Genomic DNA, 22,927 nt, shown 5'->3' with positions numbered 1-22,927 from the left:
TAAGTTACTATTTGCTGTCTCTTAGCTGGATTTATTTGTTCAAACTCAGCACTATCATATGGCCACCACCTGGCAGGTGGTTGGCTTAGATGGTAGCAAATAGGCCTATATAGGCATACCTATATATAGCATATCTTGATGTAAATTGCTATATATAGGTATGCCTTTTCTCTCCTGGAAAAGAATTTTATCCCTTACTTTGGATTTTTATGTTGCAAGTAACAAGGGGAATCACTAACTGCTTTTTTTATCTTGGGAGTTTAGGTGACCTTTTGCAGTTTCCAGGAATTAGGTTATTATATATTTTAAAGACTGGTGTCTTCACTCTTACTTAATATTTAGAGGAATGAATACAGTGAATGAAAGGCAAATTTGAGGTGCTCTTAATAGCACAATACAATTCCCTCAGGGCCTGCAGTTTCATGCACAGGAAAATTATATTGGTTTTGCTTGGGAATGAGAGAGAGCATGAGAGCAAGCAAGCTATTTACTAGGGCCAGCCCTGTAGATGCTAGTAAAGCTCATAGAGACTGCAAAGATACTGAGTGGTAGGTTGTGCAGGAGTGAAGGTGAATGTGACTCAAAGATATTTCTCCTTTCTATCCAAGTGAATTACCTTCACTTGATTAATTGTGGATCCTTATATCTATTTGAGGGAGAATATACTGAGTTAAAATTAAAAAATGTGAAGGTTATCTTGTGTGGAGTTAGCAATGGATAATATCAGAAACATGTTTATCCTTATGTACCCTGAAGGAAAACAAATAAATAAATCCCTTGAAAATAAGAAATGAGGAGTGATAAAATAAGAGTTTACAAATTGAATTTACTTGTACCCTAGAGGCTATGAGTTCTGAAGCATATACCTGCATGAGTTATAAAGCAGATACTAGCCTCATAATTATTCTTTACTGTTCTTTTCTCCACATTTAATGACTACTCCTTTTTGTGAACATACTGCTTTTTCTTTCTTTTTTTTTTTTTCTTTTTTTTTTTTTTTCCTTTTTGCCGTGCTTCACTGATGAGTGAGTACATCCTGCATGGACAGGAAGGTGGGGAGAGGAGTAAACCAGGAATCAGGTTTCCAAATGCCAGCTGCATTCAGTCAACAGTTCAGTTCTTTTCAGTTATAGTTTTCAGTTATGGTTCATATTTCTGTTTTAATACTGCTTATCTATGAGAATTCAGTTTCAAATTGTCTATTTGTGAGACAAAAATAACATAAACATCCTAAGACCTAAAAAGAAAATAAACATACTAAAATATAGATTTAGACTTTATTCTGTTTGCACACAAGGAATGTAATAAGATGTAATCATACACATTTCAGCAGCTACAAAAATTTTAATTGAGATAAATTTCAGTTCTTGCATATTGGAAGAGACATATATGGAAGGAAGCAATTGTATGATACAATATTTTGGGATGCCAAGAATGTTTTACTGTTGGTAGTATAAAACTCCCAATATTGGCCTCTTACTGAAGTGCTCTAGCAATTTTTCCTCCGTAAGATGTGTATTAAAATACCTATAGATCTGGTGACCTGTTCTTGAAAAAAAATATTTCCGGTATTCCTGTCTGCACTTAATTCATCAGATCCTTAAACTATGTTCAAAATTATTGTTTCTGAGTTGGCAAGTGATTTCAAAGCCTATAGAGCTATTTTAGACATAAAGTAAAGCTTAGTTCTCTCTTCAGCTCAGCTTTTCTGACACAGATATTAACTACTAGTTTTATTATGCAGTCAAACAGCTTTCAGTAATATCAAACAATTTGAATTTATGTCCATAAACAAGCAATTCTCTTTTTATGTTTATTTGTATTATCTTGGTACCTACCTTTGTTTGGTTGTCAATTAGAGAACATTTTCTCCTTGTGTTCTTAATTGCCTTAATTACTTTCAATGTGAACACAATGATTTAGTTCTAATAAAAGCCCATTTATTCCTTCTTTTTACTATATCCTTCAGCCTCATTTTAATGTTTTTCAGTCTATTCTAGGTTGCCCCTTGCAACTCATTTGGAAGAAGTGGAAGCTATGCAAAATCCCACCACTTTCTTGCCATAGAAAGTCGTCAAATGTGTTTTAGGACACATTTCTAATTCTGCATTGGTTTACGTAGAAATTTGCTGGGTTGACATTTGAAAAAAATCAATTCTTAAAGTAAAAAAAATTAATGATGATCAATCTCATTTTTAGTACTATATTATCTTCAAAGAGAATTTTTCAGTAACAACTGTTCCTTGTGGGGTATGCCACCTTAGGTTGTTTCTAACATTAGCACAGTTCTGCCATGCATCCCCTGTCTCTTGTCCTTACTATATGACTTCCGCTTCATTTGCTCTGTGGGTTTCATCTGTGTTCAGACTAGGTTTCAGAGGAAATGAATCCAAACATTCTATCCTAAGTATTCATCAAACACTCTCTAATAGGGACATAAGGTCTAAGCCAATGACCTTCAGTCAGCATCAGACTACATTGTATAGTTGAAACACTGGATGAGAGGTCAGATGTGATCCAGTCTTGACTGGTATATGGTCTGTAGATGAAGAATTCTCAGCACAGACTGCTCTGATCTGCTGAGCTGTTGCTCTTGCTCCAAACTGCATGCTAATTAAGGCATAACAGAAAACAGAAACATGGAAGAAATTTTCAGCTTATGTATGTTACAGTGTCATATTCATCCCTTGAATGGTATTTTAGCATAAATCATTTATTGAACAAATAAAAATGACAAAATACTTTTGCACACTTTTGCTATTGAAGACCTTCATTTAAGGAGTCCTTTTATCCTTGACAACACAGAAATAGTGGCGATTTCAAAATACACTAATAAAGACTAGAACCCCGGGAAACAATTATATCATGTCAGCTTTCTCTGGACAGAGTAAATGTGTGATTTGAATCAAGAGCATTTGTTGTGGAGATCAATTGCATTTAAAACTAATATTGTCTTTCATTTTTATCATAAAACTCTTCAGTCAGGAAAAGTATGTAAGTGGTTTTATCTTTTGTCCAATTGAACTGGCACAAAGATTGTTCTGGTTTTTGTCTGTTTTGATCTGTATGATACTATTGTCTCTGTTTTATGGCTTCATGAATAACATGGATACTACTATTCCTCAGCCCCAAGGACAAACTGAAAAGATGTTAAATTATAAAGTATCTGACCTTGGTGCATTTTCTGTACATGAACAGAAGAGTTGAGACAGTGACAAAGGGTTAGACGAACAAGAAATCTAATCCTTCTCTAATGTAGTAGGATGACTGTGCAAAGAAAGCTTTTAAGCAATGAAGGCCACACAAGCTAATTTGCAATTGATAGTAGGAATTATGTACCGATTCTTTCAGACTGTTTGAATTAACTCTAAGGATATTTTTAGAACAACTTTGTTCAGTTTAATGAAAACTATTATTAAATCATTAGTCAATAAATTATAGTTATTATTTTTTGTATGTGTAAATTATCATATTCATATGCCATTATTCTTCTTCTTTAAATAATCTGCTCTTTTTGGATTATATTTGTTTCGTAAAAGAATTCAAGTCCCCTTAGTAACGTTTCTACTTTGCTTGCAGGTTGTATATAAAAATAATGATGTCAGGTTGGAATTATCTCGACTTGCCAAGCAAGGAGATCCTAAAATGAAGATTCATGGGGTTGTAGCCTTTAAATGTGAGAATGTTGCAACCTTAGATCCAATCACATTTGAAACGCCAGAGTCTTTCATCTCTTTGCCAAAGTGGAATGCCAAGAAAACAGGCTCAATATCATTTGACTTCCGTACAACTGAGCCAAATGGTTTGATTCTTTTCAGTCATGGAAAACCAAGGCACCAAAAAGATGCCAAACACCCACAGATGGTGAAGGTTGACTTTTTTGCCATTGAGATGCTTGATGGTCACCTCTACCTGCTGTTAGACATGGGCTCAGGTACTATAAAAATAAAAGCCTTGCAGAAGAAGGTGAATGATGGTGAATGGTACCATGTGGACTTTCAAAGGGATGGACGGTCAGGTAAGTTTTCTGTTTTAATATTAACTATGTTTTTTCATGTTGTATCTGACAGAATATTGGGTATATATGATATTAACACCATTAGTTGCACATTATCTGAAAAATAGTCATTACTGTCAGATACCAGAATACAACGACTTTCAGAGTAAAATATCTTATGTTAACATTTATTGGGTAATCAGGTACTCAATCTTGCAAGTAAGTATGTTGTGTACTTCAAAAACAAACAGTAATCTCCCTCTGTGCTTACTTACATCAAATAGCTGAAGTGGCAAATTTCAAGAACAAAAATAAAGGAAAAGAAAAATAACTGTAAGTAATCTCCAGCACTGGGAGTAGTCTGTCCACAGAAACAGCACAGACCTTGCAATCATGTCAGCAGACCTCAGCATAATTAAATGATATGCTAATGCGTGGCTAACAACACGTCAGCAGAAATGGAAATTATGTCAATATGATTCGTATTTTACAGCAGTTGATGAACGATCTCTCTGAAAATGGTATAAATAAAATAAATTTCTAACCTGTTCCTGATGCTACTAAAATCTGTCATAGCATGTAATGCATTTAACTAGTAAAACTGTTCTTGTGTTGCAGCTGCATCTGATCTTGAGTATATATAAGTTGACTTCATCAATATCTATTAATCGGAGGACAGACCAATTCTGTGGTATCTTTCCTGTAGTTCATGCCAGAATTTAGCAGGGTGCTGGAGGGAATGATGTACAGAGCCTGTCATTTAGTTTGTCAAAGAATTTTCTAATTAATATCCAATCTGAAGTTTATATACATTCTGAAATTGCATGTTGAGAAAGCAAACTTTTCCCCCTTCTTCTGGCTTTCATGTTTTTCCCCCACTTCCTTCCTTCTGCTGACTCCTTTTCCGTGACTTGTATTTATACTGTTTTCTGAAACTTTTCACCCCATCATTGTTTTATGACTTACTTTCTAAATATACACAAATCAGATTTCAGATTGAGCAAATGTAAGTGCAGGTCTAAACTGAAGATTTCAGTCAAATCCATGGTGAAAGTCAGATCAAATTCAATTGATTCATCTGCTCTAAGATTGTGAAAAATAATGATTTGATTCCTGAGTTTTGCAGCTTAGAATTCAAACAGTATGTTTGATTACAATATCAATAGGTCAGTTAAGTATTTGCTTTTCTTCAGTTAAAAAAAAAAAAGTCTCAAAACCCTCAATTGTGATTGAACTTCCAGTGGTGATATTATTTACACTACAATCTTCATTTCAGAAGTCCTTCTTAAATGCTGTTTCAGTGATTCATGAGGCATAAATCCTGTAATAATCTGCCAATTGGATTCTACTGAAAGCAAAGTTTATTCTTACACTCAAAGTGAACACAACTATGAAGAAAATAAATAAATGCTTAACAATTGTTTACATTTGAAGATATGTCCTGCACTTTTGCTTCACAAAAAACTGCAGCTCATGACTGCCATTAAGAGAGTTTATGTTGTATTTTATTTAAACCTTTAGAACTGTTGTTGGACTTCAGCAAGAATGTGTACTAATTTTAGGTAGTAATGTTCACCTAAAGATAAGGATTGCATATTATTTCTAAGTAGAATTATAAATAGTCAAATATCTTCATAAAAGAACAAATAATTCTATTAACAGCTGAACTTTATATACTGTGTTACTCTTGCAGAGCACCATATCACCTGTTTGCACTGACACATTAAACTATTACCAGAAATAGCAAATAGATATGTGGGCATATGAATTGGTGTTCTGAATTTTTATCTGAAATCTGAACCAGATGTCAAAAAAATTTGTGTGATTTTAATACATACAGTAATAGTTTACAGTGTGACAACTACTCATAACAGTGGCAATGTTGTTTTTCTTGATGAAAATACTGACTGAGTAGTATCTTAAACCATCAGATTTAACCAAATAAAATGAATGCCTAATGAATAAAATATAAAATGAAGTATATGTTGCAATTTTTTTCAAATTGAAACAGGAAATACTGATGTTATGTTTAGATTATTTCTTCATGACTTATGCATGTTGGTCTGATACGTTTTCTTCCATTAATAATAAAACCCATCTTACTATTCCAGGAAACTTTTTCATTTCTTTTCTTTAGCCCAAACCAAATATATGGGAAATCATAGGAATTCGATCACTTTTCAGTTGCTCATCATCTGAATTTTTGTATAAATAAATGAATATACCTTATATAAAAAAACCTTGGCTTTTCCTAAGCTTTCTTGTTGCTACTGATAAAATACTTCCAACCTTTCAAATATAAATGAAGAGATTCTCCTGTTGATGAATAAATAGCTCAAATAATCTCCCTCTCCTTTCCTTCCCCCGTCCCCCCCCCAAAAGGTTTTGCAGCCTTTTACTCCTACCCTTCAATCCAATGCAGAGTGGCTCCCTCAGATAATCGAAAGCTGTGACATTTCTCAAGGAGCTTTGCTGATTTCCTTGACTTTAGCATTAGCTGGATCAGCAAGTACTCAATTTATTTTTCATTCTTTGCTCTCTTCTGGACTCTTAGTCGCAGGGAGTATCTGCTCTAAAGTACAGGCTTTGTCCTGGCCTTGTTGGGGGCTGGGGCAGAGGGAATGTAAGGAATGAAATTTATTTAGACCACATTTTTTATTTGTACTCATCCAGGCACTATTCAGTAGTAATTCTGCTGATGCCCTGAGATTTTGGGAGATACAAGGAAGAGGAAGGGGTGGTGCCTTTCAATTTCATTTGCTGTTGGAGATCTTAACCTCCTATCTTCTACAAGTTTATCACCCTAAAATCCCACCATGCTGCCTGTAACACTTTCTCTGAGTGCTTCCTTACATGACAAGCTGATTTTCAGTGAGCAGCAGCTCCTGAGCCCCTACTTCCCAGTATTAAGCAAGTCCATCTGTTTTGCTAGGTATGCAAGAGAGGAAAGGGAACACACCTTGTCCAGCACCATGTCCTTTTGGCTAAGTATACATCACAGGACACAACCTGGTACCAAGTGCTGCCTCCTGTCCTGTGAGCTGGTTTCCCTTCCAGCATTCGTGGCTATTCTGAATTCCTGTGAAGGACAGTGCCTTCAAAGCTGTGACTTGACTGTTTGCAGTATGCTGTGGTCACAGTCCTCATGACAACTACTACATTATGCTTTAGCACATAATGTGTAAAGGGTACCCAGAATACCTTACTCTTTTCTTAGATTTTTTCAACATTTTTTAATGAGCAAGAGCAAGTGTTTTGGGTCCACAAAGAACAACTAAATAGGCCAGATGAGGTAAGCATAGAGATCAGAATAGCTGTAGCAGCTGTACTTAGAATCCTCATTTTTAACTGATCAGAACTGGTGAGACATGATTTAGAAATATGTTTTGGTTCCTTATACCAGACTTATGAAAAAATAAATTGCTGAGATAATGAATATGATTGAAGAGGCTCATTAACTCATACCTAAGGGATTTTTTTTTCTGTCGTTAACAGTACTGCTAACTCGACAGTAAAAGGAAAAAACAAAAACAAAACATGAAACAGTTGCAAAGGTCTTTGCTCTCATTGTTTTCTGTGACAGAGTAGAGTTAGGCTAGTAAGTGTTTTCTGATGTTTGAGTATTATTTAAAATTTTGATAGACTTTGCCATATTCAAGGATAACCTTTCAAGTATTTTTTTGACTGCACTGCCATTCATCCTTGGATATCATTACACATTGAAATCAGAAAGGAAACTTACTCTTCTGGTCAACCTCCAATGGTGTATGCCAGTGTAAAACAGAATATATCAGAATGCATTCATAGGTAAGTAACATTTAAGGGTTAAGGAGTCACTGAAATTTTGAACTGAAGTTAGAGTTTCAGTTTAAATACCAGACGTTATCTCTAGAGTATGTAATTAGAGCTTAGATATAATCAGTATCTCTGTAAGTAGTGCTCTGAAGATATTATATGCTGTGTTGTTGAAAGTTTTTTTACACATGCATATCTATGCGCTCCTTGCTTTCTATCTTTCCAGCATTCTCAGAAATGACAGATGTACATGTTCCTATTTCAACAAAAGTTAATAGTTTACATATTTGAGATACTGTGTTTACATTACATTTTCAGGAAAATTGTTCCAATGATCCTGTTACTGCTTTTCATTTATTTTTGAGCTCAAGGAAAAATTGAGAAGGTGTGGCCTTGAGAAGTCCTCTATTTCAAGCCTCCAACTACAGTAGTGATGGAATGGCATCAGCCTTAACAGATGTTTGTTCAGTTACCTCCAACACTGCACACTGCACAACTGCCCCATGCGATCCATTACTAAGCTGAATCTTTCTATATGTAAAACAAGCCAATTTGTGGATAATTTCCTTGTTCACAGCAGGCAGGAAACACATTTTATTTGATGTCTTAGATCTACTTTTTAGGATTTGAATGCTGTTATCATGGTAGTCTTCAGTTTTCTTTATAGACCAAGAAACCCCAGACGCTTGCTGTTCTTATATATCATGTTCTATAGCTGCTGACCATTTTCATTCCCGTCTTCTGCAGTGTCCTCTGCTGATCTGCACCTTACTCAGGTAAACCTTACCAATACTTTTAGTATAGTGATATGATAGGCTTCCTTACACCTCACCATAGATTTACAGTTTAACAGAATCATATAATCATAGAATGGTTTGGATAGGAAGGGACCTTAGAGATCATCTAATTCCAACCCCCTGCCATGGGCAGGGACACGTTCCACTAGATCAGGTTGCTCAAAGCCCCATCCAACCTGGCCTTGAACACTTCCAGGGATGGGATATCCAAGAATTCTCTGGGCAACCTGTACCAGTGCCTCACCACCCTCCTAGTAAAGAATTTCTTCCTTATATCTATTCTACATCTACCTTCTTTTGGTTTAAAGCCATTGCCCCAGGTCCTAATAATACATGCTTTGATAAAGGGTCCCTCTCCAGCCTTCTTGTAGGACCTCTTTAGATACTGGGAGGTCAATATAAGGGTATAAGGCCTCTTCTCCAGACACAACCACCCCCACTTTCTCATCCTGTCTTCAAAGGAGAGGTTCTCGAGGCCTCTGATCATCCTTGCATCCACAGCTTCTCTGAGCAACCTGTTCCAGTGCCTCATCAGCCTCATAGTAAAGAATTTCTTCCTTATATCTAATCTAAATCTACTCCCTTTTAGTTTAAAACCATTACTCCTTGTCCTATCAATACAATCCCTGACAAGGGGACGCTCTTGTGCTTTTCTCTGGGCCCCCTACGGGTACTGGAGGGCTGCAATGGGATCTCCCCAGAGACTTCTCTTTTCCAGGCTGAAGAACCCAAACTTCCCCAGCCTGCCTTCATAGGAGAGTTTCTCCAGCCGTTTGATGATCTTTGTGGCCCTCCTCTGGACTCGCACTAGTGGGTTCATGTCCTTCTTGTGCTGGGGGCCTCAGAGCTGAATGCAATACTCCAGGCCAGGTCTCGTGAGAGCAAAGCAGAGGGGGACAGTCACCTCCCTTGACCTGCTGGTCATGTTTCTTTTGATGTAGTCCAGGATGTGGATTGCTTTCTGGGCTTCAAGAGCACATTGCAGGCTCATGTTAAGCTTCTCATCAACCAACACCTCCAGGTCCTTCTCCTCAGAGCTGCTTTCAATTCATTCTCCACCCAACCTGTATTCATCTTTGGGATTGCCCCTACCTTGCTGAACTTCATGAGGTTCACACTGGCCCGCCTCTCAAGCTTGTTTAGGTACCTCTGGATGGCATCCCTTCCCTCCAGCGTGTAAACCACACCACGTAGCTTGGTGTAATCAGCAGACTTGCTGAGGGTGAGGAATGGCATTTGTATTGAATTTACGTGGCAAAGTTTTGGTAGTAGGGTCTGCAGGGGTGGCCTCAGTGAGAAGAGCCCAGAAGGTGCCCCATGTTATATAAGGGCCTGTTTCAGTTGGCTCCAAAGGAACCTACCACCGCCCAAAGCCGAGCCAGTAAGCGATGTTTATTGATCAGTATGATACACAAAAGCAGCTGGGAGAGTGAGGAGTGAGAAGCAGCCCTGCAGGCCCCAAGGTCAGTGTAGAAGGAGGGCAGGAGGTGCTCCAGGCACGCAGCACAAGTTCCCCTGTGGCCTGTGGAGAGGCCCCTGGTGGAGCAGGCTGTCCCCCTGCAGCCCATGGGTCCCACATGGAGCAGATCTCCATGCTGCAGCCCGTGGAGGAGCCCCTGGTGGAGCAGGTGGATGTGGCCTGGAGGAGGCTGCGGCCCATGGAGAGCCCACGCAGGAGAAGGCCCCGGGCCGGAGCTGCAGCCCGTGGAGAGGAGCCCACGCAGGAGCAAAGGGTCTCAGTGTTCTAGCTTGTAATAGGTAATAAATTATATTAGTCTGCCTATGCTGAGTCTCTTTTGCTTGTGATAGTAATTGCTGAGTGATCTCCCTGTCCTTATCTCAACCTTTGAACCCTTTTCATCATATTTTCTCCCCCTTTTACTTTGAGGAGGGGAGTGAGAGAGTGGTTGTGGTGGAGCTCAGCTGCCCAGCTGAGTAAAATCACCACATCACTTGTCACTGATCTTCACTTGGACTCAGAGTTGTTGAACACAACTCTTTGAGTGTGACCATTCAGCCAATTCCTTATCCAGCGAGTGGTCCATCCATCAGCTCTGTGTATCTCCAGTTTAGAGAGAAGGATATTATGCAGGACAGCGTCAAATGTTTTGCACAAGTCCATGTAGATTATACTTTTAACCCCATCGTAGAAGGCCAGCAGATTTGTCAGGCACAGTCTGCCCTTAGTGAAGCCATATTGGCTGTCGCTAATCACCTCTCTGTTTTCCGTGTGTCTTAGCGTAGTTTCCAGGAGGATCTGCTTTGTGATCTTGCTGGGCACAGAGTTGAGGCTGACTGGCCTATAGACCATTTTGCTCATATGTGCATTGTTACTGATGTATGTTGTTGACTCTTCCTTTTTGAAGAGTTGCCCACTAATCAGTTATCCTTTATAAGTCAGCAATTCTTGCTGAAAATAGTAATTTCATTAGTTTTTCTTAGATTGGTCCTCCAGTACTTAAAGATGTTTTTGAATGTTTGAATTGCATTTTGCTCTTAGGTGGAATTCTACAGAATCAGTTCACCTGTTGCTCATTTTAGGGCCCTTAACTTTATGGTCAATTTCTGGAGGTACTACCTGGTTTCAGAGTCTGAAGTTAGACCATGAATTTTGAGACTAAAATCACTCCACGTGTTCTTGTCTTTCACTGAGTCTCCACCCCCCCACCCCCCCCCCCCTTTTTTTAGGCCTGACAATTCATATGCTATCAGCTCCCCACCTTCCTCTCCCGCCCCCCCCCCTTTTTTTTTTCTTTGTTCCTTTCTGGAAAAGATAGTATCTCCTATTTTCTTTGAGCATAAAAACAAGATTTACAAGGAAGCTGACTGTTTCCCACCAGACATTATTACCTCAATGTTGCACTTTTCAAAGAAATAATATAACTGATCTGGTTTTGGTTGCTGTTATGCTGGGTACTATGCAAATACATAACAAAAATTATGGTTCTTACTACAGAGATGTTACAAGGTTATAGTCTTCTGTTTCAATTGAGAGGCTCTTCTGAATCTGTTGCTTCCTCCTCATATTCTGTTGTTTAGGTTATTCTGTAAAACCGGACATGTCCTAGTCTTTTCCCTCTTATACAACTTAACAATTCTGGGGAGAGATGGATTGACATCATATTATCTTTACAGGCCAAATTATTAACCTTTTCCTGTCCTGGCCTCATAAGACATTTTCGTGTTCCACTAGCTTCCCTTCTTCCTGCTTCTCTGGAAAGTGATGTCTCTTCACATTCATAAGTAGAAACATCCAAATGGATTGGAGCACAATGGTGATTTGACAGAACAATTCTTTTTAATCTCTGTATAATTCTCAGAGAAAGTAATATGGAAATGCAGAAGAGAATCTGTGTGTGTGTTACTATCCCAGGATTCTGTGGTATCATGCACTGTTGTTGTGGGGTCCAGCCTGAGATGGGTTTCAGTAGAATTTAGGAAAATTCTATCAAGAAAGATAACAGGCCTAAAAAAGAAATTTGGCTACTCTGCTTCAGCATCACAATTCTGGATGCACCATGGATACAAAAGTGTTTCTAAATACATTACTTATTTTCTATAGGCTCGTCTTTTATGAACTTCATTTTTGCACTTCATTTTGGGTTTAAACAAAACCAAACAAACAAAAACTTTTGATGTATTTGGAAGTTTTCTTTCATTTCTTTCATTACCCTTAATATGCTTTTTGGATTTTTTCACCTATATTTACAAAGCAATTAGTGAGTAAAATTTGCATTCCCTCTCAGAATTACCTACAAAAAGGTAATTTGGACACCAACAACAGTGATTGTTGTATGGCTGCCTAGTCATGCTGTTAGAAGTTCAGCCAGAAACAAGGATACTTGGTAAGTGGTAGCATGAATCTCCTGGTGCATAAGTATGGGTTTCTTGCTATTAGCAAGACAAAAGCCTATTTGTATTGCAGTCATAGTTTTTGTTCCAGACAAAAAACTATATATTGCTATATGATAGCACATTGAGCTACATGATATGCTATGTAGAAGCTTGACCTGTTCTTATGTAGCAGCCGAGCCAGAGCAAGTTATGCAAGCCTTGAGTCTACTGTGGGTATTGTTTGACTTAGTGTAGCTCTTAACAAACAGGATTGAATGAAATAAAGGTAACTTACTGTTGTCTGAGTAAGTCACACACATGGTATGTAGGTCAGCTGAAGTGTCATTGATATGTCCAGCGGTAAATTGGAGATAGCCCAGCTGGGTTAATGTGAGTTCTACAGTCAGTCAAAACATGAAAAAGGTGCACAGAAAATTTGCTGCCTATTATGTTTTTCTACCCATAGTCATTAGATGCCACAATTACACTGTAATTTACGAGGTTTTCTCCCAAGGATATATGTGTCATTTCTTGGGGAGAGGAAAGGTTCATTTCTTTAACAAGCTGTTGCTATCTATTCAAAATAACACTTGAGCTTTGTTTGGGCTAATCCTTTATAAGATACAGAACAAAATTTTACTGCTTCTATCTATCACATAGCTGTAATTCACAGTCACCAGAGTATAGTGGTAATCTACAGTTCCCTTTATTGTTCACCGTATATTTTGAACCTTCATGTTAGTGTCTCAGGTACACTGGCTAAGATTTGCCTTTCTGTTCCTTTTCATTGAAATCCATCAAGATAAAGTTTATTTTTAATAGCAATGAAGCCCTAGATGTCTTCTAGTATCAAGATAGCTTGAAAACACTAGTGTGTTTACCCATTAGAAAACAGGACTATGCAAATGCATGAGCTTAGGTTTGGAGGTTGTACATCTTTGGGGTTCTGCAGCTGAGTTAATTACGAGTTTGCCTGAGTTAATTTATGTGGGTGCAAGTGATGTCTAAATATAGGTTTAAAGCATTTGGTTCTAAATTAACCTGTGCAGCAAGAGGTGAGATTAAGCAACAATAGCAGTAAGGAATATTATGAGCACAAATATGGTTTATGTTTGCAATATCTTTAATTTATTTTTAGAGGAGAAATGGTCTATTCCGCAGGCATGAAAAGTTCAGCTTCAAGAATCTGAGAAGCAAGGAAAATATTTAGAAAAAAATATATATATATAATTTTTAAAAAGTTGGAGGTCAGGAAAAAAAAAATGATCTTGGTCCAACATACCTATTTTTTACAACTAAGACTGAAATTTCACTTTCCATCTGTGCAATTATTCAACTGACACAGTAAACATTTCTGATAATGCATAAAAAAATGAAAACTGACAACATGCTCAAACATTACTTAAACATGCTTATAAAAATGAAAAAAGGCTGTACAAACCTGTTTACTCTTTTTTGGTCTCTTTGAGACTGTAGCAACAGTAATATCCAGCCCTTCTAAAATCTATACATCTCAAGTCTTGCATGGGAGTCAGATCTCATGAGACTTCTGGCCCAAGAGGTTTTAATAAATGTCCAAACTTTTTAGATATTCACTCTGTCCATGTTTTTGAAGTTAGCCTGTCAAACCAACAAAAGAAAAAACAAAATATAAAGCTCTCAAAGGACTCCATTGCTGGAAGAGAAGCCTGAATTTCAGGATGTATCCTTATCAGAGAATAATCATCTTCTTGAACATGTCTCTGTTTGCTTAAAACTCACATTTTAGTATTTATGCTATTAAAATTCTGAATTCATTATTTTCATGCACCACTCCAACCATAGTGGAAATGCTTTTGAAAATCAATGTTATCTTCTGAAATCTGTCATTGACAGTGGAAATGGTGAATTATATAATTTTTATGCACATATATGTAATAAATACATTGTGGGAAATGTGATTCTTAACTGCCTTATCATTAATACACATTTGAAAGTGTGTCCAGTAGATAAGCATTGCATAATGTGTCTGGTACATTGTATTAATCTGGTGGTCTATATTGTTTTGATTTATATTTTGCTTGCTTTTACACCCATATAGTTTGGTAAGAAGGCACTTCTGTGGAGATCTACATGAAGATTCTTTTTTCAGCTGACTTTACTTACTAAATAAGATGTTGTTGACATAAATGTGTTTTCTGATTCCATGCGCTAATCTGTTTTTCTGTCTATTCCAGTTGTAAAAATTGGATACCTCGTTACCTTTAACAATACAGCAAAGAGGATCTTTACAGTTATCTTTTTCATTATCTTATATATAAGGAAATCTCTGGTGTCTCTGTTCAGACACTTCGTAGAAACAGAATTTTATTTTAGGCTTAATTTTGTTTGTTTATTTTTTAACTTAAACAGAAAAGATATTTCTGATTTCCTCAGGTTCTGTATACTTCCTTCTCTCCCTCTCTTTGTAACATGCATGAATTTTTAGGTAAGTGTCAGATGCATTGATTTTTCCCTCTAGGAGCACATCACTATCTTCTTAATGATTGCCTGCCTGGCAGCTGATGAGAGTATTTTCCTCCTGCACTTAAAGGGGGAGAAAAAAAATCTTACCTAAAGCCCACTGAAAGTGGTGAGAGTCTTTTAAAATATTGTGTCTTTGGATTCAAACCAAAGACATAGATTTGCCTCCCAGGTTGCAACCTATCAATGAAACCTCAACCTTTATGCTTTGAATCACCTATGAGGTAGTGAAGAGTTTTTGTTGCACAAACAGGATGTTTCTGCAAATAACTCTGAAATGCATTCCCCCCTGACCCCACAAGATTGGTAAGGAGAATTTTACTTTTTTATGATGTGACCATGCAGTAATGTGCATAGATGTGTGCCTATTATTGTATAGATATATAGAATACCTATGTTTCATTTATAGATATTTGCCTGGAGTTAATGTGGCACACACATTAATGGTTAAAATAACAGTACCAAAATATTTAAATGTCTTGAAAATCTTGAATTTTGTTGTCATTTCTTCTCAGGGACCATATCTGTGAACACATTACGTACTCCATATACTGCACCGGGAGAAAGTGAAATCCTTGACTTGGATGATGACTTGTATCTTGGAGGTTTACCAGAAAATAAAGCAGGCCTCGTCTTCCCAACAGAGGTGTGGACAGCACTTCTCAATTATGGATACGTCGGCTGCATTAGAGATTTATTTATTGATGGTCAAAGCAAAGATATTCGACAGATGGCTGAAATTCAAAGTACAGCTGGAGTAAAACCTTCATGCTCAAGAGAAACTGCAAAACCATGCCTTAGCAACCCCTGTAAAAACAATGGTGTATGCAGGGACGGGTGGAACAGATATGTTTGTGATTGCTCTGGGACGGGGTACCTTGGCAGATCTTGTGAAAGAGGTAAGTTCCATGAGATGGCCATGTTTCTACTTTAATCATCCTGTACGATGTTTAAAATGGTACATTATCATTAACTCTTCTGATGCAGAAAAAGTGTCTTTGATTTCATTTGGTGACGACGGAAATGGAGCGCTGCTCTAGGTTGAAAGAAGTAACACTAGAAGAAAGACTTTAGATGACTTTTTAAGATGCATAGATATTAGTTGACTATGACAGAGCTAGTACCTGCTAAATGTCTGTAGGAAAATGTCTCGCCTTTTGTCATCATACGCTGATGAGTTATTAAAAGATTTGTGAAAGTAATTTCAATTAGTATTGCATAAGTGAATGCACATTCCAGTTCCAAACTGAGGTCTCATTCTCTGCCACTTTACATCAATACCACTGAGTAATTAAATTTCATTTAGAATTCCACAGTATCACTTAAATTCACGGCCAGAATTTCTGCCATGAATCAAAGCAAAAAAAACTGTGTAGAAATCTGTATTTCTTACTTAACATTTTTTTCTGAAGTTCCTAGTTCCCAAGGAAACTGTTTCTACTCATCTTAATTCACTGAGTAGCCCTCTGCCCTAGAAAAGGTAAATGTAAAGTTGACAAACCCTATTTATTTAATTGAAAAGGTGGATAGCGGAAAGGAAGACAGAAGTTGAGGTTAAGAAAAAAATAGGAAAAAAATCTGTAATATAATTAACGTATAGAGTATGCCAATGAAAGATTCTAATACAAGTAGTAGGACAGCAATAAAAAACAAACAAACAAAACCTTAGTTAACATTGTAGGTGTTTATTTGTATTCTTGTTTAGAATAGGAAATATTTGAATGCCAGAAGTTGTATTTTGTAAAGTCTCATATTGCAGTTGACAGAGTATAGTTTTCTTCAAGCTGAAATCTACATTTCAAGGTTATTGGATGGCAACTTAAGTTATGCCCCTCTAGTTTGGTTCATTTTAGTGGGTAATAAGATAAACCAAAAATGTATTCTTTTAAAATAAAAACCCGAAGTTGTATGTAAATAGACATATGCAATTATGTAGAATTAATGCCATCATATTATTAGCATCTGCAAGTAGATTCTAAGTCTTTTCTCTTTTCCTTATTTTTCGAATATATAAGCTCTTGGCGCGTGATTTTGATATCTCCAGATTGTTGTGTTACTGCTGGAGCGAAGCTCGCAGAGGGCATAACTGAGCTGTCGGTTGGATTACAAAAGCCTTCAGTTAACCATGTCTGGTGTACCACCCTGTGGTAAAATTCTGCTATTACATATGGCAGAAGTGAAAATAGGACTTTTTAGCTCGAGATCTAGGATGCATGTACAAAAAAAAAAAAAATGCAGATCTGCAAAGAACTTAAAAGCAGTCTTATTCATAGCAATTTTCCATAAGTATACTTGACAGGTGGTAATATTTTATGTAAAAAACCTTTTAGTCTCTTTTATTTTCCATACTTCAGCCATGCTTTCCGTACTTTTCAGCCATCTTCCAATATAGAGCTTGATTTCCCAACACATTCTCCTGGTGGCAATGGTGATACTAGAAAGGTGTAATTGGTTTCTTTACCGTTTGTGTGGCACTTCGGACAGTATGTTGCTGTTTCCTACTCTTCTTGGTTTTCCAAAGGAAACCACACAAAAGGAGGTCTCCTTACAGAAAGATTCATATCCCAAATAGTCATGCATTAACACAACTATAGCTTTTGGGATTCTGAAAGCAATGTGTTGACATCCTACCAAAGATATTATAACTTTTACTCATGTGCAGTAACTGATAAACTATTGTATTTGGTGATGTAAGTAACACAATTATAATTGTTCAAACTAATTTAAGCAAAATAGGAACATGTTCATTTCGACAATACAGTTCTACACATAGGACAATTGTTAGAATAAAATATTAGAGATTAAGCAACTGGGATATTTAAGGCTAAATGATTAAGATGACTGCATTGAACTTAAGTGTGTAGCTACCATTTACTACAATTTATTTTTTTTATATTATTTCCCCCCAAATAGGAGTACTAACATCCATATGTGGACGTATCTTGTATAATGCAACATCCGAAATAAGTCTGGTGCACAAAAACCATGGTGCACAACTCAGTTCAATTTTAATTTCTGGATACTTAAAATTAATATTTTTCATATCTAATTACTTTTTATTTTGTTGCAAGTTATTCTTGATATTATGCTTCTTTGTAAGCTTAAACATCAGTATAATCTGTAGATTGGCTTTAGTAGATTATTAAAACTATAGCAGATGGACAGACAGCTGTCACAGCAATATAATTTGGTTTCCTATCTTACTTCCATTGTGACCACAATATGTGACTGCCTTTTGCAGCTGTATGCTTTTTGACTTGATAGCTAGGAACAATGTACAAGAGTAAATTCATCAAACAGTGGTAAGGAAAAAGTAGGTCTGCAAAGATTTGTCAAAGTGGCATTTCTGAGGAGAAAATATATTTAAATTAGTGTGTCTGTGTACATGTACGCATTGTGCATGCAAAGCATCTGCATATACACATATACATTAAATACAGTTTTCACTCCTTTACATTATCTCTGGATGCTTTAAATAAATAATAAGTAAATAAACAACAACAAAAAAAAAACACAAAGGAAACCCACAGATGATATGATGACAGATTTTCATGAAGAATTGTGTGCTATCTTCAAAATATGATTATGGTAATTATATCCCTGTTTTGCATAAAATAATTAGTCTTGAGTGTTTAAGTTCTAGTTCCTTTACTGTGTAGCTTAGGACCTCAGTCCTGAAATAATACTGCTGTAGAAATTGGGATGAATCACTTTGCCTTCTGTTTATAGATTATCCCGTAATTAATTGCATATCAGGTATTATTCCCATCAGGTCGATGGAAAGGTTCCTCATGTTTTATCAAGGCTGAAGCAAAGGGCCCAGATGGATTAAAGTAGCCATGATAGAAAACATACAAGCAACAGTTAGCTGAGTGTTGTATATGAAAGTGCATAAAAGAAAGAAAACAATAAAATAAAATAAAAACAGCAAACACAAAAAAGTTTGTCAGTAGGCATTGATATACCTGAATAAACCCACACAGTTTATAGGATTGTAATTTTATATATATATATATATATATACCAGTGATTTTTTTTTCAAGGCAGGATATTGTTGCTGTAACTAAAAGAGAACAAATCTGAATAGTTAATTACTGATGCTTTGGATTGTTCACATATTTCCTGACATGGCTCTGGGCTGTATCATTTATCATTTTGAGGCAAAGCTTGTATGTGATTCAATAGGCAGCACACACCAAGGATGATTTCATGCTTTAAAAATGGCTCTGTGGGCTGTAAAACAGTCCTCGCATTTACAAACACTTTGAAACTGAAAAAGCAGGAAAAAAAATAATTTTGACTTGACTTTGGAAGCACCACAAGGGGTTCAGAGGAAACAAGATCCGGTTTTATTTATTTATTTATAAAGTTGCAGTAAGCATTTATGCATCATGTTAAAAACCAACACAAACCTGATTGTAAAATGTAAGAAAAATGAGGATCCTGAATCTCTTCTCATACTAGTATTAGCTGATGTGTTTGTGGTGACTGACATGTTGCTGATTTAGGTAATATCTGTATAGGAAAGAATAGATTAGAATAGAAAGAATAGCCCTGGAGATTTTAATCAGAAACAATCTGAAGGGGAAAAAAAAAAAAAAAAAAAAAAAGGAGAAGAGAATCCTTCTGTGGTTTTTTTTTTTTGGTTGGTTGGTTTTTGTTTGTTTGTTTGTTTATCATGGAAGTAGCAAGAGTTTCCAATGTCAGCTTTACAAATATATTGAAGAAGGAATGTATAAGATCTTTTTTTATCAGTCTATGCATGATATCTTACTGTTCATTTCTTGTGAATAACTCTACTGCGTGCACTTATTTCCTGCCCCCCAAAAATGGTTGATAAAGTGTGATAAGTTTTTTTCTGATATTTCTCTTTTCATTGCCATGTTTCCCCACTGAATTGATAGTAAAGCTACTGTTCTTGCCATGGAGACTCTAACTCTATCAACAAATAGCACGTTCTGAGCAAGAATTAGCATGTAATCTAATAATTAGATGAACAAGAAGAAAAAAGACACTGTCAACTTTTACATGAGTAAAGTAGTAGAGTAGATCTCAGTGAGTAGCAGTGTAGATCTCAATGAAAGATGAGGCACACAAGCCAATAAGAATCAGCTGGTCCAAAGCAAGTTAGGCAAAAATGAATACAAGCTTATAGCCAAACTGTTTCTTTGAGTTTCGCATGACTGGTATAACCCTTGCTGCCTCTCCAATGCTCAAGTTGCCATCTTACTGAATAGGCCTTGCAAATTAATAGGCCATTCTAGGCAGCTGAAACAATTGCAGGGTGGAAACAATTGTGTTAAACAACTGAAACAAAATCTCTAGTTATAAGAAAGTCAAAACAAGCACATTTTGTTTTACCTTGGAAACTATTTTTTGTTACTGTCCAAATCCAAACCTCTCTCTCTGAAGGATTATAGTAGTGTAGGCATATCCATGAACATTACAAGACATCTATGAGGGGAGAGAGAACTTAGTGTACGCTCAAAGGTCTCTTACATGTACTACTAGATGTCTTCTATCCAGCCAAGACCAACAGAATGTGGAAATTTGCAGACCTGAGAACAATGTTGAGTGAAGTGGAAATGATGCTAAGTTGCATAGATGGCAAATCACAGCTTGCTGTCCTTAAAGGGAAGCACACTGTTGTCAAAAGACCATCAACTTGTATGTATAACATAGCAATCATTTAATAATGATTTAACAATATAATAATAATTTAATAATGATTTAAAAATAGGTTTTCCTAGTAATGTATTTACCAGAAGATCCATTTCAAGTGAGTGAACTAAACATTATTATTTTTTCTATTTTAGGGATATGTAGTATCACTGATCTTCAGTTATGGTTCTCAGGGCAGTGCTAAATCTTGATTGAATCCCTGCTTCCTGCTATTTTTTTTTTAATTTATTTTTTTTCTGTGATACCTTTATATCTTAGAATATATAAGAGTTTATATATTCTAAGATATAAGATATATAAGAGAGAATATACTCAGAGCTCCCCATTCTGAAAGCAGCTAGTTGACATGAAGGGGTTTCCTGGTTGCCCCAAAGCTTTTAAGTCATTTGATCTTCTCTTCAGTCTCCTTGGTTTGTTCTTGGAACATCTGTTTCCAAAATAGCTGGCACAGTAAGGTTTAGGAGGATTGAGTATCTAATCACATCAGGTCTGTTCACCATGATGTTAAACACTCACAGGTCATCTCTGATTAAATTAAGACAGTTCCTTCTCTCCTTTTTCTGTCATTTTCTAAAAGACTGAATAGTTATAGAAAAAGCCAGCAAATAGTACCAGTGCTGATTCTAACACCTTTTATATTATCAGATGATAATTTATCAGCAAAGACCTCTAGTGTTGTTGAATGTGGTTCAACTTGTAACATTTAATCTGATTTTACTTAGTTTATGAAATACACGTTGTACTAATGTCTTTTTTAATAGAAAATATAAAAAGACTTTTTGCTTTCTCTCATGTTACCACGTGACTTAAATTTTTATGCTTGAACTTCTTTAATTACCTAAATCGCATTTACCCTGGTTAAGGTCTTGAGAGGTTTTTGTGCCAGACTAAAGATTGAGATATAGGAATTAACTGTAATCCATCTCCTCCCTCAGCAATCCCCAATCAATCAAAATAACAAATAAGTAAATCAATAAAAATCCTCCCTCCCTTCCTTCCTTCCTAGGAAGTAAGTGCTATTTCACATTTCCTGTGCCTTCCTTAGATCTGCTGCCTGCCTGCTCTTTTTCCTTGTTGCTCATTTGTGCTAGTATTGGGCGAGTAGATTTTTTTTTTTTTTCCAGTGGGTTTATGTTGCCTCAGGATTGCATCTTTTCCTAACAAAGGCTGGAGGTCTGGTGTAGTCTTCATGACTCTACACTTTACTTTAAGAAACAAATAACGGCCTTCACTTTCTCTGAACTGCTGTGTCCTGCTGTAACCCTTCTGCTTCATTTCTTCCTTTCCACCAGTGTGGTCCTTCTGCTTCCTTCCTTGTTACCAGCACTGAGTCTGGGAGAAGACGACTTGCGGCTGGTTGCTCTGGGCTCTAATGGCCCACCACTGCTCTGTGCCAGAGACTATTGCTGGGAACATTTTCTGCAGTCTGAAGCTGACAGTTACATGCTTGTCTCAGGGGTTTTCATATCCTACCCTCAATATGCCAAGTCCAGTCTTGATCCTAAGCTTGAGGCTGTTGTCATGTCTGTACACACATTTTTGATTCTCTCATACTTGAGTCATCATGGTTGTGAAGCAATCTGTGCTTTACGCAAACTACTTGTGGTAGTCACCTTTTTCACCCTAATGACTTAAGGCTTCTTTTTGCTAACTGGATGATAATCTTAACTGTGGTAGTAGCAATCTCAATAGATTATACATAAAGTATCCTAAAGCACTTATCTAGGTAGATGACAGTCAGATATGACCTTCTAAGAAATCGTAATGTTTACCTGAATACCTTTTACAGGCTTTGATATATTTTGCATAGTACAGGCCCAGTCTGGCAATCATTTATTTACAGGTGATTTTACCCATCTGTTTGAAGATGCATAAAAAGCATTAACAGAGTAATTGTAGAATATTTTGGTGCTTTTAAAAGAAACACAAGTGGTTTTTTTTTTTTTAATGTTTGACAGTAATAATAATTGTAATATGTAATTTTTCTGTGTCATGCTGTGTGATATACATTTATCACCTTGTATTTGAGCAATGTTAATAAATACATTATACTTCTTTAATAACTGATTTTCTACTTTATGTTTTCAGAGGCAACAATTTTAAGCTATGATGGAAGTATGTTTATGAAAATACAGCTCCCTGTTGTGATGCATACCGAGGCAGAAGATGTTTCTTTACGGTTCAGGTCTCAGCGAGCTTATGGCATTTTAATGGCAACTACTTCTAGGGAATCTGCAGATACCCTCCGATTAGAGTTGGATGCAGGACGAGTTAAACTAACGGTCAACCTAGGTAACAAACTCTTCCTCCAAGAAATTAA

At 36.5% G+C, this 22,927-nt stretch overlaps 1 protein-coding gene across 40 annotated transcripts in view; it reads left to right on the top strand.

Moving 5' to 3' along the window:
• Nucleotides 1–22,927, top strand: part of NRXN1 (neurexin 1) — a 725,995-nt gene that overhangs the window by 293,483 nt on the left and 409,585 nt on the right. For all 40 annotated transcript variants that reach the window (XR_014582544.1, XR_014582545.1, XM_083831654.1 and 37 more), the window contains 3 exons: nt 3,580–4,018; nt 15,441–15,824; nt 22,696–22,899. Coding sequence is in view for 38 of the 40 variants with exons in the window: in XM_083831654.1 (XP_083687780.1) it covers nt 3,580–4,018; nt 15,441–15,824; nt 22,696–22,899 (1,027 nt within the window). In the remaining 2 variants the exon portion in view is untranslated. The remainder of the gene's footprint in view (nt 1–3,579; nt 4,019–15,440; nt 15,825–22,695; nt 22,900–22,927) is intronic.

Source organism: Anser anser (genome assembly GCF_964211835.1).
Source record: "Anser anser genome assembly, chromosome: 3".
Classification (NCBI taxonomy): domain Eukaryota; kingdom Metazoa; phylum Chordata; class Aves; order Anseriformes; family Anatidae; genus Anser; species Anser anser.
The sequence above is the reverse complement of the archived record's forward strand: the minus strand, read 5'-3'. Positions and strand labels throughout refer to the sequence as shown.